This window comes from Chelonoidis abingdonii, chromosome 7, assembly GCF_003597395.2.
Source record: "Chelonoidis abingdonii isolate Lonesome George chromosome 7, CheloAbing_2.0, whole genome shotgun sequence".
In the NCBI taxonomy this organism is placed as follows: Eukaryota; Metazoa; Chordata; order Testudines; family Testudinidae; genus Chelonoidis; species Chelonoidis abingdonii.
In genome coordinates, this window is record NC_133775.1 from 99,929,428 (window position 1) to 99,949,929 (window position 20,502).

Consider the following 20,502-nt stretch of genomic DNA (forward strand, 5'->3'; position numbering starts at 1 on the left):
ATGAAACAGGAGTTGAGGGGTGGCCTCCATATCTACCCTAGACTCCTATTCTTCAAAGGTCTCCTTGTGTTGTGGGAATGGTATAGGAGACCCCAGCCTCTCAGTGCAATGAAGTTGGAGGTTTGGCAAGTTATTGCCAATATGCTGCCCAAAGATCCTAGTAAGGCCATTGGGGGTGGGGGGCATCTAGAAGAGGGGATTATACTCAGGGCTGATCTTACCATTCCTGTTGTGGTTGAGGATCCTTGTCAAAGTACGGGTTCCTGCATGGAGATAGAGGAGAACTCTGCACTGATAATGAGGAGACTGACTGAATGTCTCCTTCATTCTCCTCAGTGTTGCCCCGGGGGTGGAGGTGGGGGCCTTTTGGCAGCTGATTCCTTATGGTGGGAGACAGAGCTCCTCTTTTTCGGAGCGTTCCTTGAGTCCTCTGCTGTCTTCCCCCTCTTACGGGAGACTGGGCTGAGGATGAAGGGGTGCTGGATCTGTCCGGACACAGATGTATCGGGGGTAGGGCGAGGCGTCTTTTGACATGACTCAGAAGCAGGTTGAAAGGAGTGTTCCATCCTCCATTTAGTTTCCTGATTCTTCCATGCTAAACATGAGAGGTTGGTGAAAGTTACCCTTTTGGGCGATGTGGGACTCTCTGAAGCAAATGGATACACGTCAAGTGGCTGTCGCTGACCAGAAGAGGCAGCATTTGAAACCTGGTAAGTCAGGCATACCCAGCCAGACCAAATAGGTTCTCTGGAAAAAAGGGTGAAAAAACCCAAACCCCTCACTACTATCTAATTCTATATTAACACTAACTAGAAACACTGAACTAACTAAAACAACAACTGTAGAATACGCTAAGCTTAACAAAGGCAGACATGCTACAGGTTTGTAGGGTGGTCTGCTAGCGCAACTCTATAAACCCTCGGTGTGCAGCACAAGGTAGTATAGAGTGCATGCACAGGCCAAATGGACACTGCTAATGGAAAATCTCCAATCAAGGGCGCGAGAGGCACATGTGCACCTGAAGTAGAGCACCCTAGGTATATTACTCGAAGAAGAATTAAAGTTACAATGTCATACCAGTAAGAACATATTTGTAAAAAAGTGCTCAGTGACACACTATTAGTGCAGTTTGTTCATTACTGAGCGCAAGTTTGGGAGTCTCTAACACATATCACAAATTACTCTGTAGTCTGGGACAATTGAACACGGAATGTCAGACTCTGCTTATGATGTACCCACCACTGGGACAGCAAGAGTCTAGTGAAGACAGCACTTTGACAAAACTGTGTGGAGAATTTGTGCTTAGCTACATTGTGCCCTAGTTGTAGCCAGTGTTCTAAAGTCTTTGCTATCATAAGCACCAAACTAACCCAAATGTTTAAAAAATATGATGATTCAATAATGTTTATACCTGTAATCTCCCAAATCCCTTTTGTAGAGGACAACAGTGAGAATAAGCAGATATATACACATTATAATTATGCCTACAGATGTGATCAGCATGGTGCTATCCATGCACCTAAAGTGACTTTTTCCGTGTCTGACTACGCAGTACAGAAGGCCACCCAAGTATGTATTTGAGCTAATGCTAAATTTCTATCAAATATTTATAGATAAAGAAAACTAAAGACAAAGTTCTCATTCACTTACATAAATCCTGATCTAAAAAGCCCACTGAAGTCAATGGAAAGATTCCTTTTGAATTTAATGGGCTTTGGATCTGACCAATGAAGTATAACATTTCAGTGTCATCAAGTATATTGAGACCCAGAGATTACTTCCACCGATTGCTGAATTTGGTCTGTTGTATTTTAATCCATGTTACTTAATTTTAAGTGCACATCTCCTTCCTGTGTGTGAGTTAATTTACTGAGCGGGAATATAAACGTGTCGATATACTGGACAACTGGTTTTATGTAATGTATGACCTGGATGCCAGTAAAGTCAACATGTCATTCCTAGAGATGTGCAAAATTTATAATTTTTGCTGTGGAGTTTCCAACAAAAATTGTCATCATTTCATTTCATGTGATTATGCACACAGACATAGAAATACTGTTTTTAAAAAATTTGCCAATGCATAATTGTTTGCATGATTTTAACCTGTAAGCAATTTTCACTCAAAAAATAGGCCTATTTTAGTTCCAAAAATTGGCATACTTCAACATCTGTGCAAATATGGACCCATTTTTGACTGTGTAATGAAATGTGGGAAAGTTTGACTTTCAAACAGAATTTGAATCCAGTAATATTTCATACATCTAGTTACTGACTTTTCACATAATCCAGTTTGAGTCTTGAGTATGACTACAAGCAACTGCTGTTTTTTCTTTTTAAATCAAATCAACACTGAAAAAAACTTTGGGTACACTGAAATAAAAAACTGACCCTACGAGATTTAAATTGTAATAGAGGCCTGAACATATTTGTTTGTTTCATTTTAAAGTTAACTCTTTTTGTTCCCTAGTTTCCAGATTTCTGTGGGTTTTCCCCTCACTTTTATTACCTCCAGACCTTTTTGGCTTTTCAGTTTTGGGGTCCCCTTGATATTCATGCATTTATGTTAGTTATTAATGTATGTCCCAATTTAACTATAAAAAAATCCACCTACAAAAGACCCATCATCCAGTCTTATGCTGCCTTTTTACTGTGCAGCAATTAGACACTTATTGTAAAGTGTTAGGTATCTGTCACATATTTACAATATAAATCAAAAGCTTTCAATGAGAATTAAATCCTGATGACAAATGGCTCGATTTTACTGTCCAATATGTGAGCATGCATCATATAATACAAGTTTGTATATCAGGCAAGAGAAGAGACCTGATCCCTAAAGGGTCACATTGTTAAAAAGACACACAAATTGCACTTGCATGTACAACACTGGGTAGGCCTCTAATTAGTTAACATTTAATTAGATGAATTAGTTAAAGCGTAGTTAGAAAATGTTAAGTGCCACAAGGAGTGCTAATTATTATTATTTGGCCGACACTTGTAGTCCTTACTTCAGGCAAAACTCCCCTGAATTCTTTGCTGTTTTGCCTGAGTAATGACTGAGTAATTACCTATTAATTTAATTTGCACACACAAAACTGGAATGCCTATTTCAGGCCTAGTTGAAGCCTCTTTGAAAAGCCAGACCCAGATGCTTACCACTAAAGTTTTCCAATCCAGCAACTGGTCAACCATTCCAGAAAAATAAGTGTGGACACCTCTAGTTAATTGATACAATATTTTAATAATTCTGGGTTGCCACATAGGCATCTTTTGTAGAACACCACAGTAATTTTAAAATCAACTAGAATATTATCTTAAGGTTTGTATAACATGAAAAAATAGATGTCAACATGTTTTAATAAATGAAGGTGGGTTTCCCTTATGGAAAATGACAGCAACACAATTTCTGAAATCCTCTGAATTTAAATGAAGCTTAATATGTCTGCTTAAAGATTTTGTTTAAAATCAACAATACATTTTAAAAATGGACTGTACCCAAGCCTGCTGTGTGTGCTATAATGTTCTCAGTAATTAAATCTTTGGGGGATATTGCAGTGACAGAACCAGTTCTTACTAGTAAACCCTTTCCTTCCTCCAAATGTGGAGCCAGAAAAAAAAGACGGTTACTCACCTTTGTAACTGTTGTTCTCCGAGATGTGTTGCTCATATCCATTCCAGTTAGGTGTGCGCGCGCCGCGTGCACGTTCGTCGGAAGACTTTTACCCTAGCAACACTCGGTGGGTCGGCAGGGCGCTCCTGGGGTACGGGCCGCTGAGGTCCGATTTATCCCCTTGCCACCGCCGCCTCAGTTCTCTCTTGCGGCTACTCCGACGGCGAGTTGAGGGCGGGATGTGAATGGTGAAGATAAACAACAATCACTCGAAGGACACAGTTACAAAGGTGTTATGTCTTGTATTCTTCGAGTGATTGCTCATTCCATTTCGTTATGGGTTTCCCAAGCCTACGTAGGCGTGGGGTCGGGTGCGATACTGCCAAATGCAAAGCGCTGGCCAGAGCTGCAGCTCCTTGACTGGTTAAAGGCTACTGCGAAGCCTGTATGGCCGGGGGGCGTACCATGACGCGCGAGAGATTCTCGTGGGTAGGCTCGAGTCAGCGGGCGGCAAAGCTCTGGCCTGGTAGATGCCATGATGTGGCTTGGGAAAGTGAGCAAATCATAACGGCGGTGCAACGTTATCCCCAATGATCTTGAGAGAAACAGTGCTTTCCTTCGTCTGTCGGTGACATGTGGGCTGTAGGAAATGGTGTTTGTCCACTTACATACTAGCGAGGTGTACGAGGCAGAGAGTGCCATTGTTGTCCCCACGCGTTTGAGGTGCTGACCAGGAAGCAGACCAGCTAGGAGAACGCGTGGACTAACTGCCCCTTGTCTTTGGAAATAGTGCATGGCTGGAACCACCGTAGAGACTCTGAGTCGAGACTGTCTGGCGGACGAATGCTACGAGGAAAGCTGCTCTTCGAGACCGGTCTAGAACGGCAGGATGTCACGGCTCGATTGGGGAGAGTTAAGCTCTGGGTTAACTGTTTAGGATACCGGTTGGCTGGCGCGTTATAAGGTTGTAGCGCCTCAGCTTGAGGAACTCGCCAACCATAGGAGTGGCGATAAACAGAGCGATCACCGCAGCTGGCAAGGAGGTACAGCTTGCTTCAAGTGTACTCTCAGCGTGAACGCCTGGCCCTCTGCCTGCAGGCCCGGGGTGCGTCCAAAATAGAGAGTGCGGAGCGGAAGTCAGTCTAACGTGCCGCTCCATTGTTCCAGCCGACCCACGTGCGGTAAGAGGAACTGAAGGCGGCTGGGTCCGGCAGGCCCTGAGGTTACATTATATTGATCCCGCACTAGCCTGGCGCCACTCCAGGCGGCGCGCCCTGCGACCCTCGGTGTTTGCGTAGGGTAAAAGTCTTCCGACGAACGTGCACGCGGCGCGCGCACACCTAACTGGAATGGATATGAGCAATCACTCGAAGAAGAAGGATTTTTCCCATTAAGGCATCATGGATGACATGGTAGTAAGTATACGATTACTTCCTTGCTTCCCCTGAAGTCTGCCACAGCCCGGATTTGCAGATCTAGTGAAAATGCTTATAGAGGAATTCAGGGAGGAGAAGGGTCATTTGAAGGTTATTGATTATAGGTTTTAGGAAAGAGTAGTTATCTTTTGGACCTGTTATTCTTATTTATTATTTGTAGTGCTTGTTGTTATTACAGGGAATAAAAGTAATATCTAAGAGGCCGTAACAGTAATCTGTTTGGTGCTCTGAATGTTTATATTCAAATTTTTGTAAGAGCACCCAGAGCAAAGGAAGGTTGCTTGAAAAACTAAAAATCAATCAATATTTAAGGAAGAATGGTCTCCATCACAAAATGCTTATAGGTATTAGTGCATTAAGCCTGCTATCATCCCTGTGAGGAATGTATGTATGTATTTCCATTTTACAGATGGGGAAACATATACCAAAAGATTAAATGTTTTACAGTATGGCAATCGCAGTCAGAATTAGAACCCAGAAATCATAACTCTCAGTCCCCTTTACTAGCCCCCGATCCCATTGTCTCCTCTAAGTATGAGGGTAACTGCATTCTGAGAGCTATGAATAATTTACCTTTTGCACAAAATCCCACAATTCTGAAATAGCAAGGTAGTGCTGAAGAAAGCAAAACCAGGTTCTCTCTCGCCTTCCCATAACTTTCCATGACTCTTTCTCCCTCCCCCACACTCTGAAAATACTGTACAGTGGGAATTTCTAAGAATTACAGCACTCATCACATTGTTGGACTGCATTAGTCATTTAAAATAAATATCTGCTCTGCCAGGAAGACCTAGAAAATTTAATATCATTAGACTCTGATTTAAAAAAAACAAACACTCCTCCCTCCCCACAGCAACAAAACTTTAGATTCTTTCTGGAAACACAGTATCTGACTTAATGCTTTAGATAAATATTTTAATCAAGATTGTCTTTTTAAAACAGCAGTTGCATGTAGAAACGACTTAGAAGCATTTAATTGATTCCAAGATAATGCACTCACTATTTATAAGTAATCTGTAAAATATTCAGAATAATGAAAGGACTTGTTTGAAATTTCAATGGATCAAGACAAACATCATTAAGAATAACAATTAGCTACCAGTCTGTTAACCTGCTTGCCTTCTTTCGTACAGAAAGTATCTTAGCAACAGACATACTGTAACACCCATGTAACACCCATGAACCTTTCTTATTCAACCAAGCCTGTGCAGAATGGGCCTATAACCTAGTAGGTGAAAAGGGCTGTTCACTCCCACTGCATCTATGAGTGTTGAGGGTGCTCAGGACTTCACCTGAGGTACTTAGCAACCACAGATCAGGCCCAATATTCTGCCCTTGTTTTTCCTCAATATAGAAAAAAATACACTATGTTGGATCATTAGGAAAATATGTTAAGGCAAGTTGAGCTGCTGAAAAATAATTTCTGGGGAATGCTTCTGAAAATATTCTTAAACAATAAGCTGACAAAACAAACTAACTATTTTATCCTGTGTTTTTGTTAAATGCATGCATTCAAAGATATCACTTCTTTATATACTACAGTGCAGTGAGATCTTTGCCTTTTAAGCTTCCCATGTTTTCAGGCTTAAAAGGAATCCATGAAAAATCAAATTAGTCTCCAAAATGTTTTTTCTATGAAAAAAAATTACCATGGTAACAGATTTATTATTTGTCACTTCACGTAAGGTAAGAATGCCCTCTATTTTTAACCTAATAAAGATGGAGAGTAGGATTTAGGGAATTCTTAGATTCATTAACAATATGGTATTTTATAACCTTGATTTCTGCACTGAGCACTCACTGCCTTTAATAACAGTTCCTAAGATGGGGAAAAAGCAGAATATGGCCTTTAATAGCTAGGTGATGTATATCAACATGTATCCTCTCTACATGAACAGAAGTGCACATTTTGCCTGGGTTTTTCTTCATAGGAGGTGTAATTTGCATCATATTTGCATTTTTTCCCCTGTTACAAATATGAGACAAGCGAACTCCCACTAATGTCAATGTGAGCCATGATTTGCCCCATCAAATACAGCCACTGGGAAACAGCTCCTTCATACATGATTTGTGCTTATCATACACAGGCATGATTTTTTTTATGTCACTTAGATTTGCACACAAAGTGAAACAGATGCTCCCTTTCACTTGTATGGGCAGAGAGGAGCTAAAACCAGTAGCACTGAGCAGGGGAATCTAAGACATAGCAGTGAGCAGTTCTGTTGAGGAGTTAAAGCTGCTCAGAGGGAGAAAGGAGCATGGCTGCATGGAGACCGAATGGCAGTACAACGCTCAGGGAGCTGTGTTCCATGTGAATAAGGAACCAGTTGTCTAGAGTTCTACTGCATTGCTAGGTTGCACTCTTTCACCAGCATAAGGTTAGAAATCCCTCACCGTTAAGGGGACAAAGGAAGGTAAACTCTGCAAGGTAAACCCATTATATCTGTGATTCATATCAAAGGAGCACTGGGGCCCAGAGTTGCTTATTATTAATTATTTGTATTATTGTTATCACTTAAGAGACCCAGTAATTGATCCAGACCCCATTGTGATTGCTGCAAACAAAACCAGTGCCTGCCCCGAAGAGCTTTCTCTCATTGAAATGGATAGCAAAATTCTACTGGCTATGTTGTCATCAGGGTGAGGTCTGTGATACCATGACATTAATTCCTATTTTGAACAAAAGAATTCCAAATCAATTCCAAAAGCCTTAACTTGGTTGCTCTGTAAAGAGAATATTTAGTTTATAAACTTTGGATTTTAACTAATCAAAATGTCTTAAAATTTGAATATTTTCAAGAAGATTCCAGGGGAAGCAGCCACTCTCTCCCCTTCAAATGACAACCTGACCGCAAGTGTAAACTGCATGTAAAATACAGAAGCCATTTGCAGAAAATAAAATAAAGTTACTTGCATGCATAATGAACTTAGCAGACAAGCTGTGCAACAATAAATGGAATACAGTCTCGATATGAAATTAAAATGAGTTAAAGGAGACATTCCATGATGGGACAAAAATGGTTCGTCACTTACAATTTACAATACAATGATTTAGCCACTGAATGATAAAAGACAGATGCAGTCTTACTGCAAAATAGTATATCACATAAGTTAAAGACTGGTTTCAAGAAAAGAGACCAGGTTCATTTCTTGAATTAACAATGTCTCTTTAAAGTGTTATTTTAGATTAAAACCCTGACATACCCAACTCTCAAAATATGCTCACAGGGTAAATACAATTGTTGATAAATAGCTTTTTGCAAGCCTCATTCGTTATTGTAGGGTATTAGATTTATTTATTTATTACAAAAACTATTAGAAATAAATATTTTAAACAGGTTTTGATAGAAGCCTGTAAATCATTTATATTGGCAATAAAGCAGGCTGCCCTTTTGTCCTTAGCAAAATGTCATCATTGGGAGAAGCTTAGCTGTAATAATTATGCCGTCTAATAAAAAAATGTGGAAAGTTTCATAGCAAGCAAAATTTCACTGCATCAGAATGTTTGGTTAATTATGCACATGAAGATCCATTTATTAAAAAAAAAAATCTAAAATGGTTTCAGGGGATTTCTTTGTTAAAAATGCTTATCCAAATCCGCTCTGTACTGCATGTGCAGATGAACTACAAGACTGGGTGAACGTTAATCAAGCACAGGCCTTTTTTGGGTGTATCTCTTAAACAAAACTTCAAGATAGGTATTGGCTTATAAAATGCATAGACATACCTTCTGGCCAAGGAAAAGACTTTTAGTGGACAAGACTGTGAATCCATCTGCAGGAGTTCCTTCTGTTGTACTGTCAGCACTTGCTGATTTGCTGACTTCTCCCTGCTTCTTCTTGCAAAAATATAGTTAATTAGTTAACCAGAGGTGAGAGATATGGTTCAATAATACTGATAATATGACATGCAATACACACATCTATATTTATTATGCTATAAACAATGGTATTGGAGTCTGTCCTTTAGTCACATATGTGACTGATAAATGTTAATAAAGGTAGCTATACATATGCATCCAGAGGAGAAATGACCTCAATGTTTGCATGTCCACCGAGGTCCCCTCTTGCCTATGAAACCACACAAATTAGATACTTCACTAGCCTTCTAAAATTTCCAAAAATATTTTTAACAATTTTCTCAAAATGCAAAAGGGCAATGTACCCATTTGCAATAGACATTCCTGGCATTTCTAAGAGCCTTTTTCACAGATGAAATCCTGTATCTATGCATGAAAGTGGTCACTTGCAAATTTCACAGCTATGTTTTTAGGTACCTATTTGAAAATTTGGCTGTTATCGTAAATAACATCAATAATGTATTCCATTATGCTGTATGCCTGACTAGAGGTGTTGTGGGCACTGGCTGAAAAATTCTGTTTTTCAAACCTGGCCCAAGTCATCTTCCATTACCCAGTAAAATTACAGGGTTTATTCCATTCATTTAACTGGATTATTTAACTGGAACAACACAGGCTTGGCCTGCATCAAATTGTTGGATATAAATTAGAACTGTATCATTTTGAAGGGATGTCAATCATGGCAGTGAAACAACTGCTGTAGCAACTAGCTCAACTGCTGCCAAACTGAGAGGTAGGAATATTTTAATTCAAAATAAATAAATAATAAATAAATAAATAAATATCATTTAGCATAAATATGTATTGCCTCAACAACATGTCTGTAAACCAAACCTCTACTTGGGACATTAAAGCAAAGCTACTGTTGTGTTATACTCCCTCCAAAAGTATAGGTAACATAGTATGCGAGTAAACAAGTAAGGTGGTGAACATGCAGGAGTATATTTGTGTTTCTAGGAAGTGTAACCATAACCAAACATTATACAAATGTTTTGAAAATTAGATTGTCATGGCTCCTATTTCAATTCTCCTGGAGTTTATTATTAGCCAAATATTAGTATAGTAAGCAGACAATGAAGTTTATTGTGTGGAAGAAAAACAGAACCCCACAACAGACTTCCTGCTTTTGTAATCAAGTAAGAAAACAAAATCCAGATTTAAGGAAATTATTAGTGCATGGTTATTAGAAGCTCTGCACTCCAAATGCCAAATACTAGGTGTTCTACAAGGAGAGAGCAAATTCAAGAGTTCAAAAAGTAACTGTAAAATCAGGAAAATAATTAGGACCTCAGAATAGAGTGTTCAAGACAAAGATAGATATTGTCTTTGTTAAACACAGAAGGCAACATTTTCAAATGCAGCACATTAAATGCCTGTGAACGTTTGTGCATCCAGAATTTTTCATGTGTAATTTTCCACAATTTCCCCCCACACACTAAACCTTGCATGTATGCATATGAAATAGAAAGAAATTCCTAACCTCTATAAATGGAAACTCTAGTGAAAAAAGTTCAAAAATCAATTTCCTTATTTTAGTACAAGAAATTTATCATGATCTGGATGGCCCCCACCCACACACTCTCTTTTTTCTTCTTCAAATTTTGAATGAACTACATTTAGTCTTTAGGAATTAAAGAAGTCTCCAGCTCAAAATTCAGAAGAGTCATTACAGCAACCTAAAAATGCGGAAATTTTTTTTTTTATGGCACTGCTTCTGCTGAAGAATCTGTATTTAGGCAAGCTAAATATCATGACTTCTCCATGCAGAAAGAGATCTAACTACCTGCTCTGGCAGAATCCTATCTCCACTTCAAAGAGATAACAAAACCCATCTCTGAATTTCAGCAAATTTATTAAATGAGAACAACCTTATTAAATCTACTTTTTCAAAAAAATGCTTGCCTTTGCAATGTTATTGATAAGATATCTAATGAAATCAGCAAACTGAAATGTTATACTTTTTCCTTATATTTGCAACTGACGGAAAAATGATATAGTTCTAATGTGATTTTAGTTTTGATAGAATTATCCAAATACTCTGAGCGCCAAATACTGATACCCCATGCTAAATCCAAGTAAATTTAAATTGCCTCTCTCATCCAGTGGCAGAGCACAGACATCTGTGCATCCACTGCACAGCTGCCACTATAGTTGCTATATGAGATTTTTGGATTCATTTAGTTCATTAATGTGCTAGCCACAATTCTGCCATGCCACAGCTACAATCTCCACCTCCTCAGGCCTATATTCACAGCAGATGTGCCAGTTTGACTGACGTTCATGCTTTGAGACACTCTGGGGTGAGGGCTGTTATTTGACCTTTGGTAATTGTTTATGTTACTACTGAAACTGCTACCCCGATTGCACCCTGAACTGGACAATACCCTAAAGGATATTTACTATATAGGTCTATATCAACGGTCCCTAACCTTTTCGTCTGGCACGCGCCAGATGAAGGACCACTTCAGTGGTGGAGCACCCGGCAAAATGCCACTGAATTTCGGTGGCATTTTGGCAATGATGCCTCTCCATGACGCCGCTTGCCGTCAACAAGTGACATCATCGAGAGGCATCCCTGTCGAAATTCGAGGGTGACGCCTCTCAATGACATCACTTGTCGACGTCAAGCGGCTTCATCAAGAGGTGTTCCCGCCAAAATGCCGCTGAAATTCGGCGGCATTTTGGCGGGTGCTCTCCCAGAGGCCAGGACGCGGGTGCACTAAGATGCCCCCGTGGGCACCACGTTGGGGACCACTGGTCTATAACTGTATATATACACACATCTAGTCTCTCTGATTCTCCAGTTTTTAGCAGCTCCTGCATTACATGATATGGGTTTGATATATACAGATTACTCTACCTTGGACTTCCTTGATCCTTTCTTGCCTCCTGCTTTCTTTGATACAGTTTTTTTCTGTGATGGGGACTTTGCCTTCTTAGCTGGGGGTGGAGTGATGATGGCTTCCAGTTTTCCTTTAGACCCTCGCTTCTTTGCAAGCAGCTCTGGGTGAATATTTGGTAATACACCACCACTGGCTATGGTGACACCTTTCAATAGCTAAATGCAAATAAAGTAGCAAATAATTAAATCCAGCATTTCCACAGTGATAAAGAGCAAGCAGTGTTTATTACTATGCACTGTATTCTGTGTGGTCTATTCCTAGCTATGTCTTTATATATCTCAATAAATATCTCTGAAGCAAAGAAACACTTTCCAAACAACATGAATTCAAACTGAACAATTTAGTCAGAAAATGCACAGATTCTTGCATGTTGCTATGCATCCTGGATGTCTTTTGTGCTCACATACAATTAATTTTTCATCTATGCTGTCAAATGTGTGCAACAAAGACTAAATTATTCAGCTATAGATGAGAGAGAAAATAGGATAGCCATATCTGTGGATTCAGGAGCTTTGCAGGGCAGTGTGTGTTCGAAAGGGAGCACTCTAAGCTTCATGGGGAGTGCGAGGGGAGGGGGAGAGGGAGAGGCATGCATATGGACCTCTTAAACTTGCATTTCCCTGAATCTTTAAAAACTAAAGAAATTAACAGACAAGAAACTTCACATGAAAGGTAATGTGTATATATGCATTTATAACACATGTATGTATATAACGTATATACACCTATACCCCAATACAACGTTGTCCTTAGGAGCCAAAAAAACATACAGCGTTACAGGTGAAACCGCATTATATCGAACTTTCTTTGATCTGCCGGAATGCGCAGCCGCCCCCCCCCCGGAGCACTGCTTTACCGCATTATATTCGAATTCATGTTATATCAGGTCGCATTATATTGGGGTAGAGGTGTATATCCAGAAATGTTACAGTTATAAAGAATCTAAGTCTTAAAAAACACGGAAACAGTACAGTTAAGAAAAGGTAGATCAGGGGTTCTCAAACTTCATTGCACCGTGACCCCACTTCTGAAAGTTACTACATGACCTGGGGGGGGTTGCGGGGGCTGCAACCCAAGCCCTGCCTCCCTGGGTGGGGGTGGAGCTTGGGTTTCAGCCCCAGATTCCAGCAAGTTTACTGCTGGCCCTAGGGGGCCCGTTAAAATGGTTCATAACCCACTTTGGGGTCCTGACCCACAGTTTGAGAACCACTGAGGTAGATAAATATTCAAATACACTCCGAGTCCATGCATGCTATTAACTAAAAGTACATGGGAAATATATCCAGTTGCATATTTCTAAAGACAACCTTAACTCCACTCTCCAATTAGTGCCCTGGATCAGACCAGCATCAAGATTTCTCCTGAATTAGAAAGGGTGCAAAAAGTGACTTAAAGCCCCTGTGGCATTCCCCACCTTGATCTGCGCTGAGTGTTCCTTGATTGCAGCTCAAGATCGATAAGGTAAGGCCCCTGACCCACAAAAGGAATAATGAACAGGGTAGTATTATGGGATTTCTAGGGAGGATGGCTGGAGTAGATTGTTTTTTCAGCTAGTGGAACACTGGACTGCAGTAGGGAGTTTTTCTTATTATGCGTTTGTACAGGACTTAACACAATGGACTGTGATCCCGGTTAGTGCCTCTGGGTGATGTATTCCAATGCAAATAAATGATAAATAATAAATACTAGTTATGTCTGAATTTATTTGACTATCTCAAAAAATCCAGCCTTCTTACTCCTGAAGTCTGGCTCCAATGGGTTAAGAAAGTTTTAGGACAAAAAAGAAAGATCTACATAACCAGAATACATACAGGAATATTAACTCAAAGGAATTGACTGACTCAGTTTCCTAGGAGGCTTTCCCTTGGTGTCTCAGAGGAGGCAACTGTTGTGTTGTATCTCCTTTGCATTGCACATTTTATTCCCTGAAACGTAATTAAGTGGCATACTTTAACTAGTTACACAGTGAAAGAATGAACTGCTTTCCAGTGGCCTGCTCAAGAAGCAGAGGTTTTGAATTACAATTCAGTAATAATAGAAGGATAATGGAAGAAACCCGAAAGGAAATCCTGGCCCTCACATGATGGAGACTTTTCTTACCTGATTTAATTCTTCATCATTTGCTACAGCCAACAGAATGTGTCTAGGAGTGACTCGACCCTTCTTGTTGTCCCTCGCTGCATTTCCAGCCAATTCAAGAATTTCCGCTGGGGGGGAATAAACCCTTCTTAATTAAAATATGATAGTTAAAACTCAGTTGGTGTTTGGTGAACAGGGCTATAAGATGTCAATTCTCAACAGTCAAAGAAATAAGTTGGTCCAATAAAAGATATTATCTGACCCATCTTGTCTCGCTAATATCCTGGGACAAACACGGCTACAACAACACTGCATATAAACAAACATTAAAGCACTATGTAGTACTTTATTTGAACTATTTGCCTCATAGGGTCAGGGAATACAATATAAATGGTAGAGGACGGACTCTAATCTTGGAGTGGAGGCATAGCACTGGAAGTTTCACAAAATCCATTTGTGCACTTACAGATCTGTGAAGATGTAGCAATGCACACTGTACATTTGAGATTAGTGCAACTCAAAGGGCTGGATTCAGATCTTTTCTTAATTTTACACTAGTGTAACTCCACTGAATCCAATGGAGTTTTTCCTAATTTGCACCAATGTAAGAGAGAACCAGCCCAAACTTGTTTTAAACTGTGCTAAAATACAGTCTCATGAAAGATTGAGCACAACAGTTCTCACTGTCTCCTTTTATATTTATGCCAGTGAAGATTAAATGCCTGTTTGAAGTCCTACTATTTAAACTATAGTTATGTTTCATGTCCTCCTAAATCAGAAGCCTTGATTCTTGACTGTTTGTTGAGTTCCTGGAACTAACTTTTTGTACATTTTCTAGGATTTTGTTATTGCCAGACTTCAAAGTACTGTGTGCACGTAAAACTAGAACTTTTTGCTGCACTCAGCACTAGCCTGGGTGATGGCTTTTGTTCCTCGTACATTTTTTTCATACTTGAATGAGACGTTTATTCTGTTTCTCATTTGTAGTGCCATTAGGCAGGCAGGCAGACATTTAAGTTAGGCTATAGGCAGGCGGGCAAAAATGCAAAATCTCTTTGCTATGGCAGTGACTTAATGATTTTTGGCTCTTCAAGGAAAGGTTTCCCTCCAAGAGGGGAGGTAATTGACATGTCAAGTTTGTTCACTCCTAGTAGATTATCTCTTTAGAAGAGATTTCCAATCATGTCAAACTGTACTTAGCTACTGCATGTATGATGGTGGTTTCTTGATCGGAATTAGGGGGGATTAACTTGTTTCCGTGTAACTGTCTACAACATGAAAGGCGAGTGCTTTATCCACTAACTTATCTATCTTCAGCTCAAAAAGCCTCAGGCAAAAAATCTGAGGGAACCAGCAGTAATTAAAATAGAGAGTATGGGGCACAAATACAGAAGTTACAACAACATGCTCATGTTTATCTGGTTCCGCATTCAAATATCATTGCTATCTCTCACTTTTAGATTGTCTGTACAGAGGGAGATGAAAGACACTGTTTGTTTACTGCTTTTGGATCACTGGTTTTGCAAACCTGTGAGTGGTAATATTTGAAGAGGAGAAATTAAAGGAAAATGTCTTTTTTCAGTCAACCACACACAATTATATCAAAGAATACTGAGCATCAGGGTTACTGAAATCTGACTCTTTTGTTGAACAACCAAGGTGGATAAAAATCAATTATTTAAGTAAAGTAAAGTCAGACCACTGAACTGGTGGAAGTCATTAGCTAAGCACCTGGAACCAGTGTTTGTTGAAGTGCTAAACCTGTTTTTGACAGCAGTAGCCTCTTCTGCAGTATAGAAAGAATATTTTCTTCGTTTTAGTTTATTCACCTAGCTCGATTAAATGACTAGTTCATTCAAAGTTAAGAAATCAATTGGGAGTTGAAAAAGCAGGAAAGTTGTTTTCCCCTTCCAAGCTATAAATAAAAAATACATGTAAGAGAATGACACCTACTAGCTCTAAAATCTTGAAGAACATGGCGACCAGAAATAATTAGTTCAATTCATGAAGTACAGATATTTCCTTTGTTTAATAATTCAGTTAGTTTAAAAACACATTTTTTCATAAACGTTGATAATTTTTTCTCATGTACACAGCATTTTAAGGGAGATTTATTTAATAAAAAATTAAAATGCTATTTTTGTGTATTTTAATTTAATTTGAATTTCCATCCACAGAACTGGACACAATTCACAAGTACAAAAAAATCAGTCATCACCTGGTAAATAAATAATGCATCATTCGTTATTTTCTAACGTAATAAGAAATACAAAAATTAAGATTCTGAATAAAGGTAAGTTAAGATATACATTTGCTTAAACAAATGTATATAAATACAGTGTATCCTCCTGGTTAGCAAAAAGAAGCACCAAATTTAGTATACAGGCTATATTTAGTTGCAAACAACAAGTTTTTATGGTCTCCAACTAATAAGAATCAACCTTTCTTTAGGAAAATTACTAAAACGTACAAATGCAAAACAAAATTAAAACAGGTGACTGAAATCATTCCATCCTGCTAACAAATGAACTGAATACACAATGAAAGCTGAAGCATAAACTTGCTTTAACGGACAAGTGGAAGGGAATAAAGACAGTATCCTGGAAATGAATAAAAGATGATTTAAAAAATATAATCAAACTTCACATCAGATCACTCTCCTCCAACACTATAAATCTTGAGAAAGCAGTGCTAGATAGCCACAGCCCATGACTTTATATTATACTGATTTTAATATGACTCCCCAGCTACTTTTAATCACGACTCCCATAAAAAGCCAGTTATGACACTTCTTGGAAAACTCACAGCTGCTTCTGCCTGTATTACAGTTCAGTTTCATCAAGGACTTCAGCAAGCTTTCAATATCATCCTCATGTTCTTCAAGGGTAGATGACTTGAGTGTGGCACAGAGAAAGAACATCCATGTCTTTTGGTTTTGGTCTTTCAATATGAATTAATGTATTTCATACAAACAACAAATCAGTTAAAAAAAAAATCAGAACTAGTAGGATAAGGTACCTCCCAAACCTTCATAAAACAGACTAAAGCCTGCATAATCCTCTTGTCATTCACTCACCATGTGCCAAAGTTCAGACATACAATGCTTAGCTGCATCAGTACAGAATTCAAACATCTATTGTGATATTGGAAATGTGTTAAATTCCAAGGGATAGATTCTGCTCTAAGTAACACCTAGTACATCCCCACTGATTTTGGTAGGACTGCACCACTGTAATAAAGAACTGAAACACCTCAATCCAGGCACCGCGATCCTTATGTGTGAGGGTTTAGTGCTGACTGAAACGTAAAGGGGGCAATTGGCTGCAACACAGTGTGTTACTTTTTGTTTTCCCCCCCACACCCAATCTCTTTACGACATCAGCCACTGCTAACACTTGTGTCATGTTATTCTCTGCATCTTATCAGCATAACTATGTAGACAGGTCATTTTGTAACGAAAGAGCCTAAGAAAGTGTTATGCCTGCAAAGCATGGAGGAATGTTTTATTTGTTCCCCATAAAACTAAAATGTCTGCCTCCTACAGTGGAGAACTGTTCTTGTAAGTGCTAAGCTCTCTTCCTTGGACAGGAAACTCATTTTGAAATTACAGTTTTCTAATGGTCCTTTAGGGAAGTTGAGGTAACCCACTTCCTTTTCAAGCACAGAAGGCAAGGAGAAAGCTTTGCTTTGGAGCAGAGGGCCGTGAGGGGTGGAGGTCTTTTCTTTCTGCTTCTCCCTACTCTTCTACCATCACTCCAACAAGAATCCAATAAGCTGCAAATGCACTGAAATGACTCATAGCACAGCAAAAGTAAGCTGCAAGCACGTATTCCTTCTCAAGCACTGATGCCTTCTCTGCCCTCCCCTCCTGCATCAAATCTGAGCATTATCAATATTATAAATGTAACCAGCACAGGCAACAGAACCCATCTAGTAAAGATAGTAACTGAAGCCAGATCCGAAACAACCCTCCAGATCAATACCTCCTCTAAACCTTAGGGGTCAAGAAGTTCAAAATCTTTCTTTGACTCTGGCCAAATTATTAGGGTCCTTCTCCTCCAACATCAGTTTTACACCCATTGTAAGTTGTAAGATTTCAACATGTTCCATGATTTTAAGTGAAATGAAAATCTAGTCTTCTCTCCATAAGAAAATTACACAAATCTCTGAACTCTGGGGTGGGAGTTAACTATCCACTTTGCATCTGAACTTTTAGGTCGGGCCCATCTCACATAGTAACCTGGGGATAGTGCACTTTTGTCAGTTACAAAATTTGAGTAATTAAAGAGATTTATTCCACTATGATGGAATCTATTGTAGTGCTTTATCATTCCTTGAACAAAAAAAAACATGACCCAGAAGGTGGTGTGATTTTTAAAACTAAATAAAGTTTTTAAATAAGGACTTGTTAAATTGAGGTTAGGTTTGTTTTTTTTTTAAATAATTTTCAGCAAAACAATCCTTTTTCTGCAATACTTTAAATGCTCACATCTTTTCAAAGTCCAAGTGCAATACAAAAAAACAATTAAAGAGAATGCTTTGAGTCCTTGCGGTACCCTCAAGTACAGTGCACTGTAACAAAATTATTGTGCAGTTATATTGGGTTCTTCTGTCATACTGCTTACCAAAATATTAGCACAGTAATTAAAAATAAAATAAAATAAAATAAAGCATTAATAAGACTAAACCAATGGATTTTTTTGTTAACATAAAATCTTTTTAACTCCAAGACTGAAATGAAGAAACACCAGCTCTTTCAGTTTGTCTTCTGAAAAAGAACGTCTCCAACAGGAGAGGACAAGATTATACAGTGAGTTGCTGTACTCAGCATCAGCTGTGTTTGTTATAGCATTTATGTATCTGAAAGCCAATGTTTTCAAATTTGGAAGACGGTCAGCTGTTGATGACGAAAACATAGCAACGTCAGTTTCCTATGACTTTAGAGTTCTCTGGATCATGTCGAGTGCCACCTTCCCGGTACATAAAGCAAACTCCTCTCCTGAAATGTCACTGAAGCCAGGAATTGAGGTGTAATCCTTCTTTACATGAGATTTAACAGGAACTCTTCTGGGGCTGAAAATCCTTATGCATTTTAGAAACTTAATTGAGGGTTGCCCACTCTCAGTATCACTGATGTAATTCTTTAGCTTTTCAGCTAAATTGTCAACGAACGAATAAAACAGTTGCACAAACTAGCTACTTTGATTAGTTGTTTTTGTTAACATCTTCAGCTCTGAGAAACTTTTGAATGGTTTCCTCCAAAAACTGAGTGTCTCTCTCAAGGAAAAACAGCAGTTTGTCCATTTTCTGAAAAGCAAAGAGTGCACAGTCTCTGGCTTTCAAATATAGCCATTAGGTCAATGATGTGCTCACACATTTCATTGATAAAACAATCTTCAGCCTTAAACATTGGGTTTCATCTGCCAGCACTCTTTCAAGTTCCCGCAGTGAATATGGTGCCAACTTGTCGTACATCTCCGTTGCTTCATTAACAAAGCTGTGCTAATACTGAAAGTGCTTTTCATGGTACTAAATAGTAGTAAACCAGCTGTTCCGTCTAGTTGCTACTGGGTCTGGTGCCATTGTTATACTGGGAACTTTCTGCCTGAGGTAATTGAAGTACCTCATTTTCCTGTCCCCTGCCACACAGAACATTTGTGAGAAAGCTTTTACCAGTGCACTGACATCCTCAAATGGCTTACAAAAACTTTCCCCAACCAGACTGATTATCTGAGCAAAGCATGTTACATGGATGCTACCGGGAAACAGTCCGGACAACACCATTTTGTAAGTTTTCTTCATGTATGCGGTATATCCGTGTCAAACACAATTTTGTAACTTTGCACAGTTTTGAATGACTGTTTGAGACACAGTGCTGTGATTTGTTTTCTGCAAGAAGTGCATGTCAGCAAGATAGGAAGACTCCTTCCCAGTACTGGCTTACACCATTGGTGCGAATAAAATGTTAAGTACATAGCAGCCCTTGTCATCAGTCATTTAATTGAATATAAGTGACACGTAGTTATCCTTCACTTTGTCCTTAAGTTTATTTCTCTCAGTGTTGTAGACATCTGTAAGATTTGCCTCTTGAAGCTGGTAACATCCTGGAATTGCACCACTATTCTTCACTCAAGTGTTTAGAAATTGGAATATGAAATGATAGTCTGCTTTAGATAAACAGTATGTTTGCTGCAGCTCATGTTAAGATACAGTCACGGACAACATCTAAGCGCTCATGTTGTGCTACTGTGGTTATGTTGAAACATGTTGAAAGCGTACGCTGCATTTTTTGAGATTCTCCATGCAATGCAGGTTTTCTGTTTAAATGCTTCTGTGATTGGATGAGTTGGTTTGAATTGTTGATTTCCTCTGATGGTCCAGAACAACACTGCATGTTTTGCAAAAGACTTTTCTTCCATCTTCCAATACCTGTCCAGGAAAATCTTTTACTCTCTCTTTTGCGGGTATATTTGCAAAATGGGATCTTTGTCACGGCATTTTTGGGCAAAAATCGGTCAATGCTCCCTTAACTCTCAGTGTGATCCAACATTTTTCATAGTCTTTGTCTGCTAAGGAATATTATGTAATATTATGTGACAATGCATAGTCAGATTTTTT

At 39.0% G+C, this 20,502-nt stretch overlaps 1 protein-coding gene across 4 annotated transcripts in view; it reads right to left on the reverse strand.

Annotated features, from left to right (window-relative positions):
* The window catches only part of MACROH2A1 (macroH2A.1 histone), a 75,711-nt gene that overhangs the window by 20,615 nt on the left and 34,594 nt on the right, over positions 1-20,502 (reverse strand). For 2 of the 4 annotated variants that reach the window (XM_032783252.2, XM_032783250.2), the window contains exons 3-5: positions 13,906-14,012; positions 11,763-11,960; positions 8,771-8,878 (exon numbers count right to left, since the gene is read on the reverse strand). In XM_032783252.2, the coding sequence (XP_032639143.1) occupies positions 8,771-8,878; positions 11,763-11,960; positions 13,906-14,012 (413 nt within the window). Of the gene's footprint in view, positions 1-8,770; positions 8,882-11,762; positions 11,961-13,905; positions 14,013-20,502 lie in introns of all 4 variants that reach the window. The other 2 variants (XM_032783251.2, XM_032783249.2) reach the window with 1 other exon arrangement.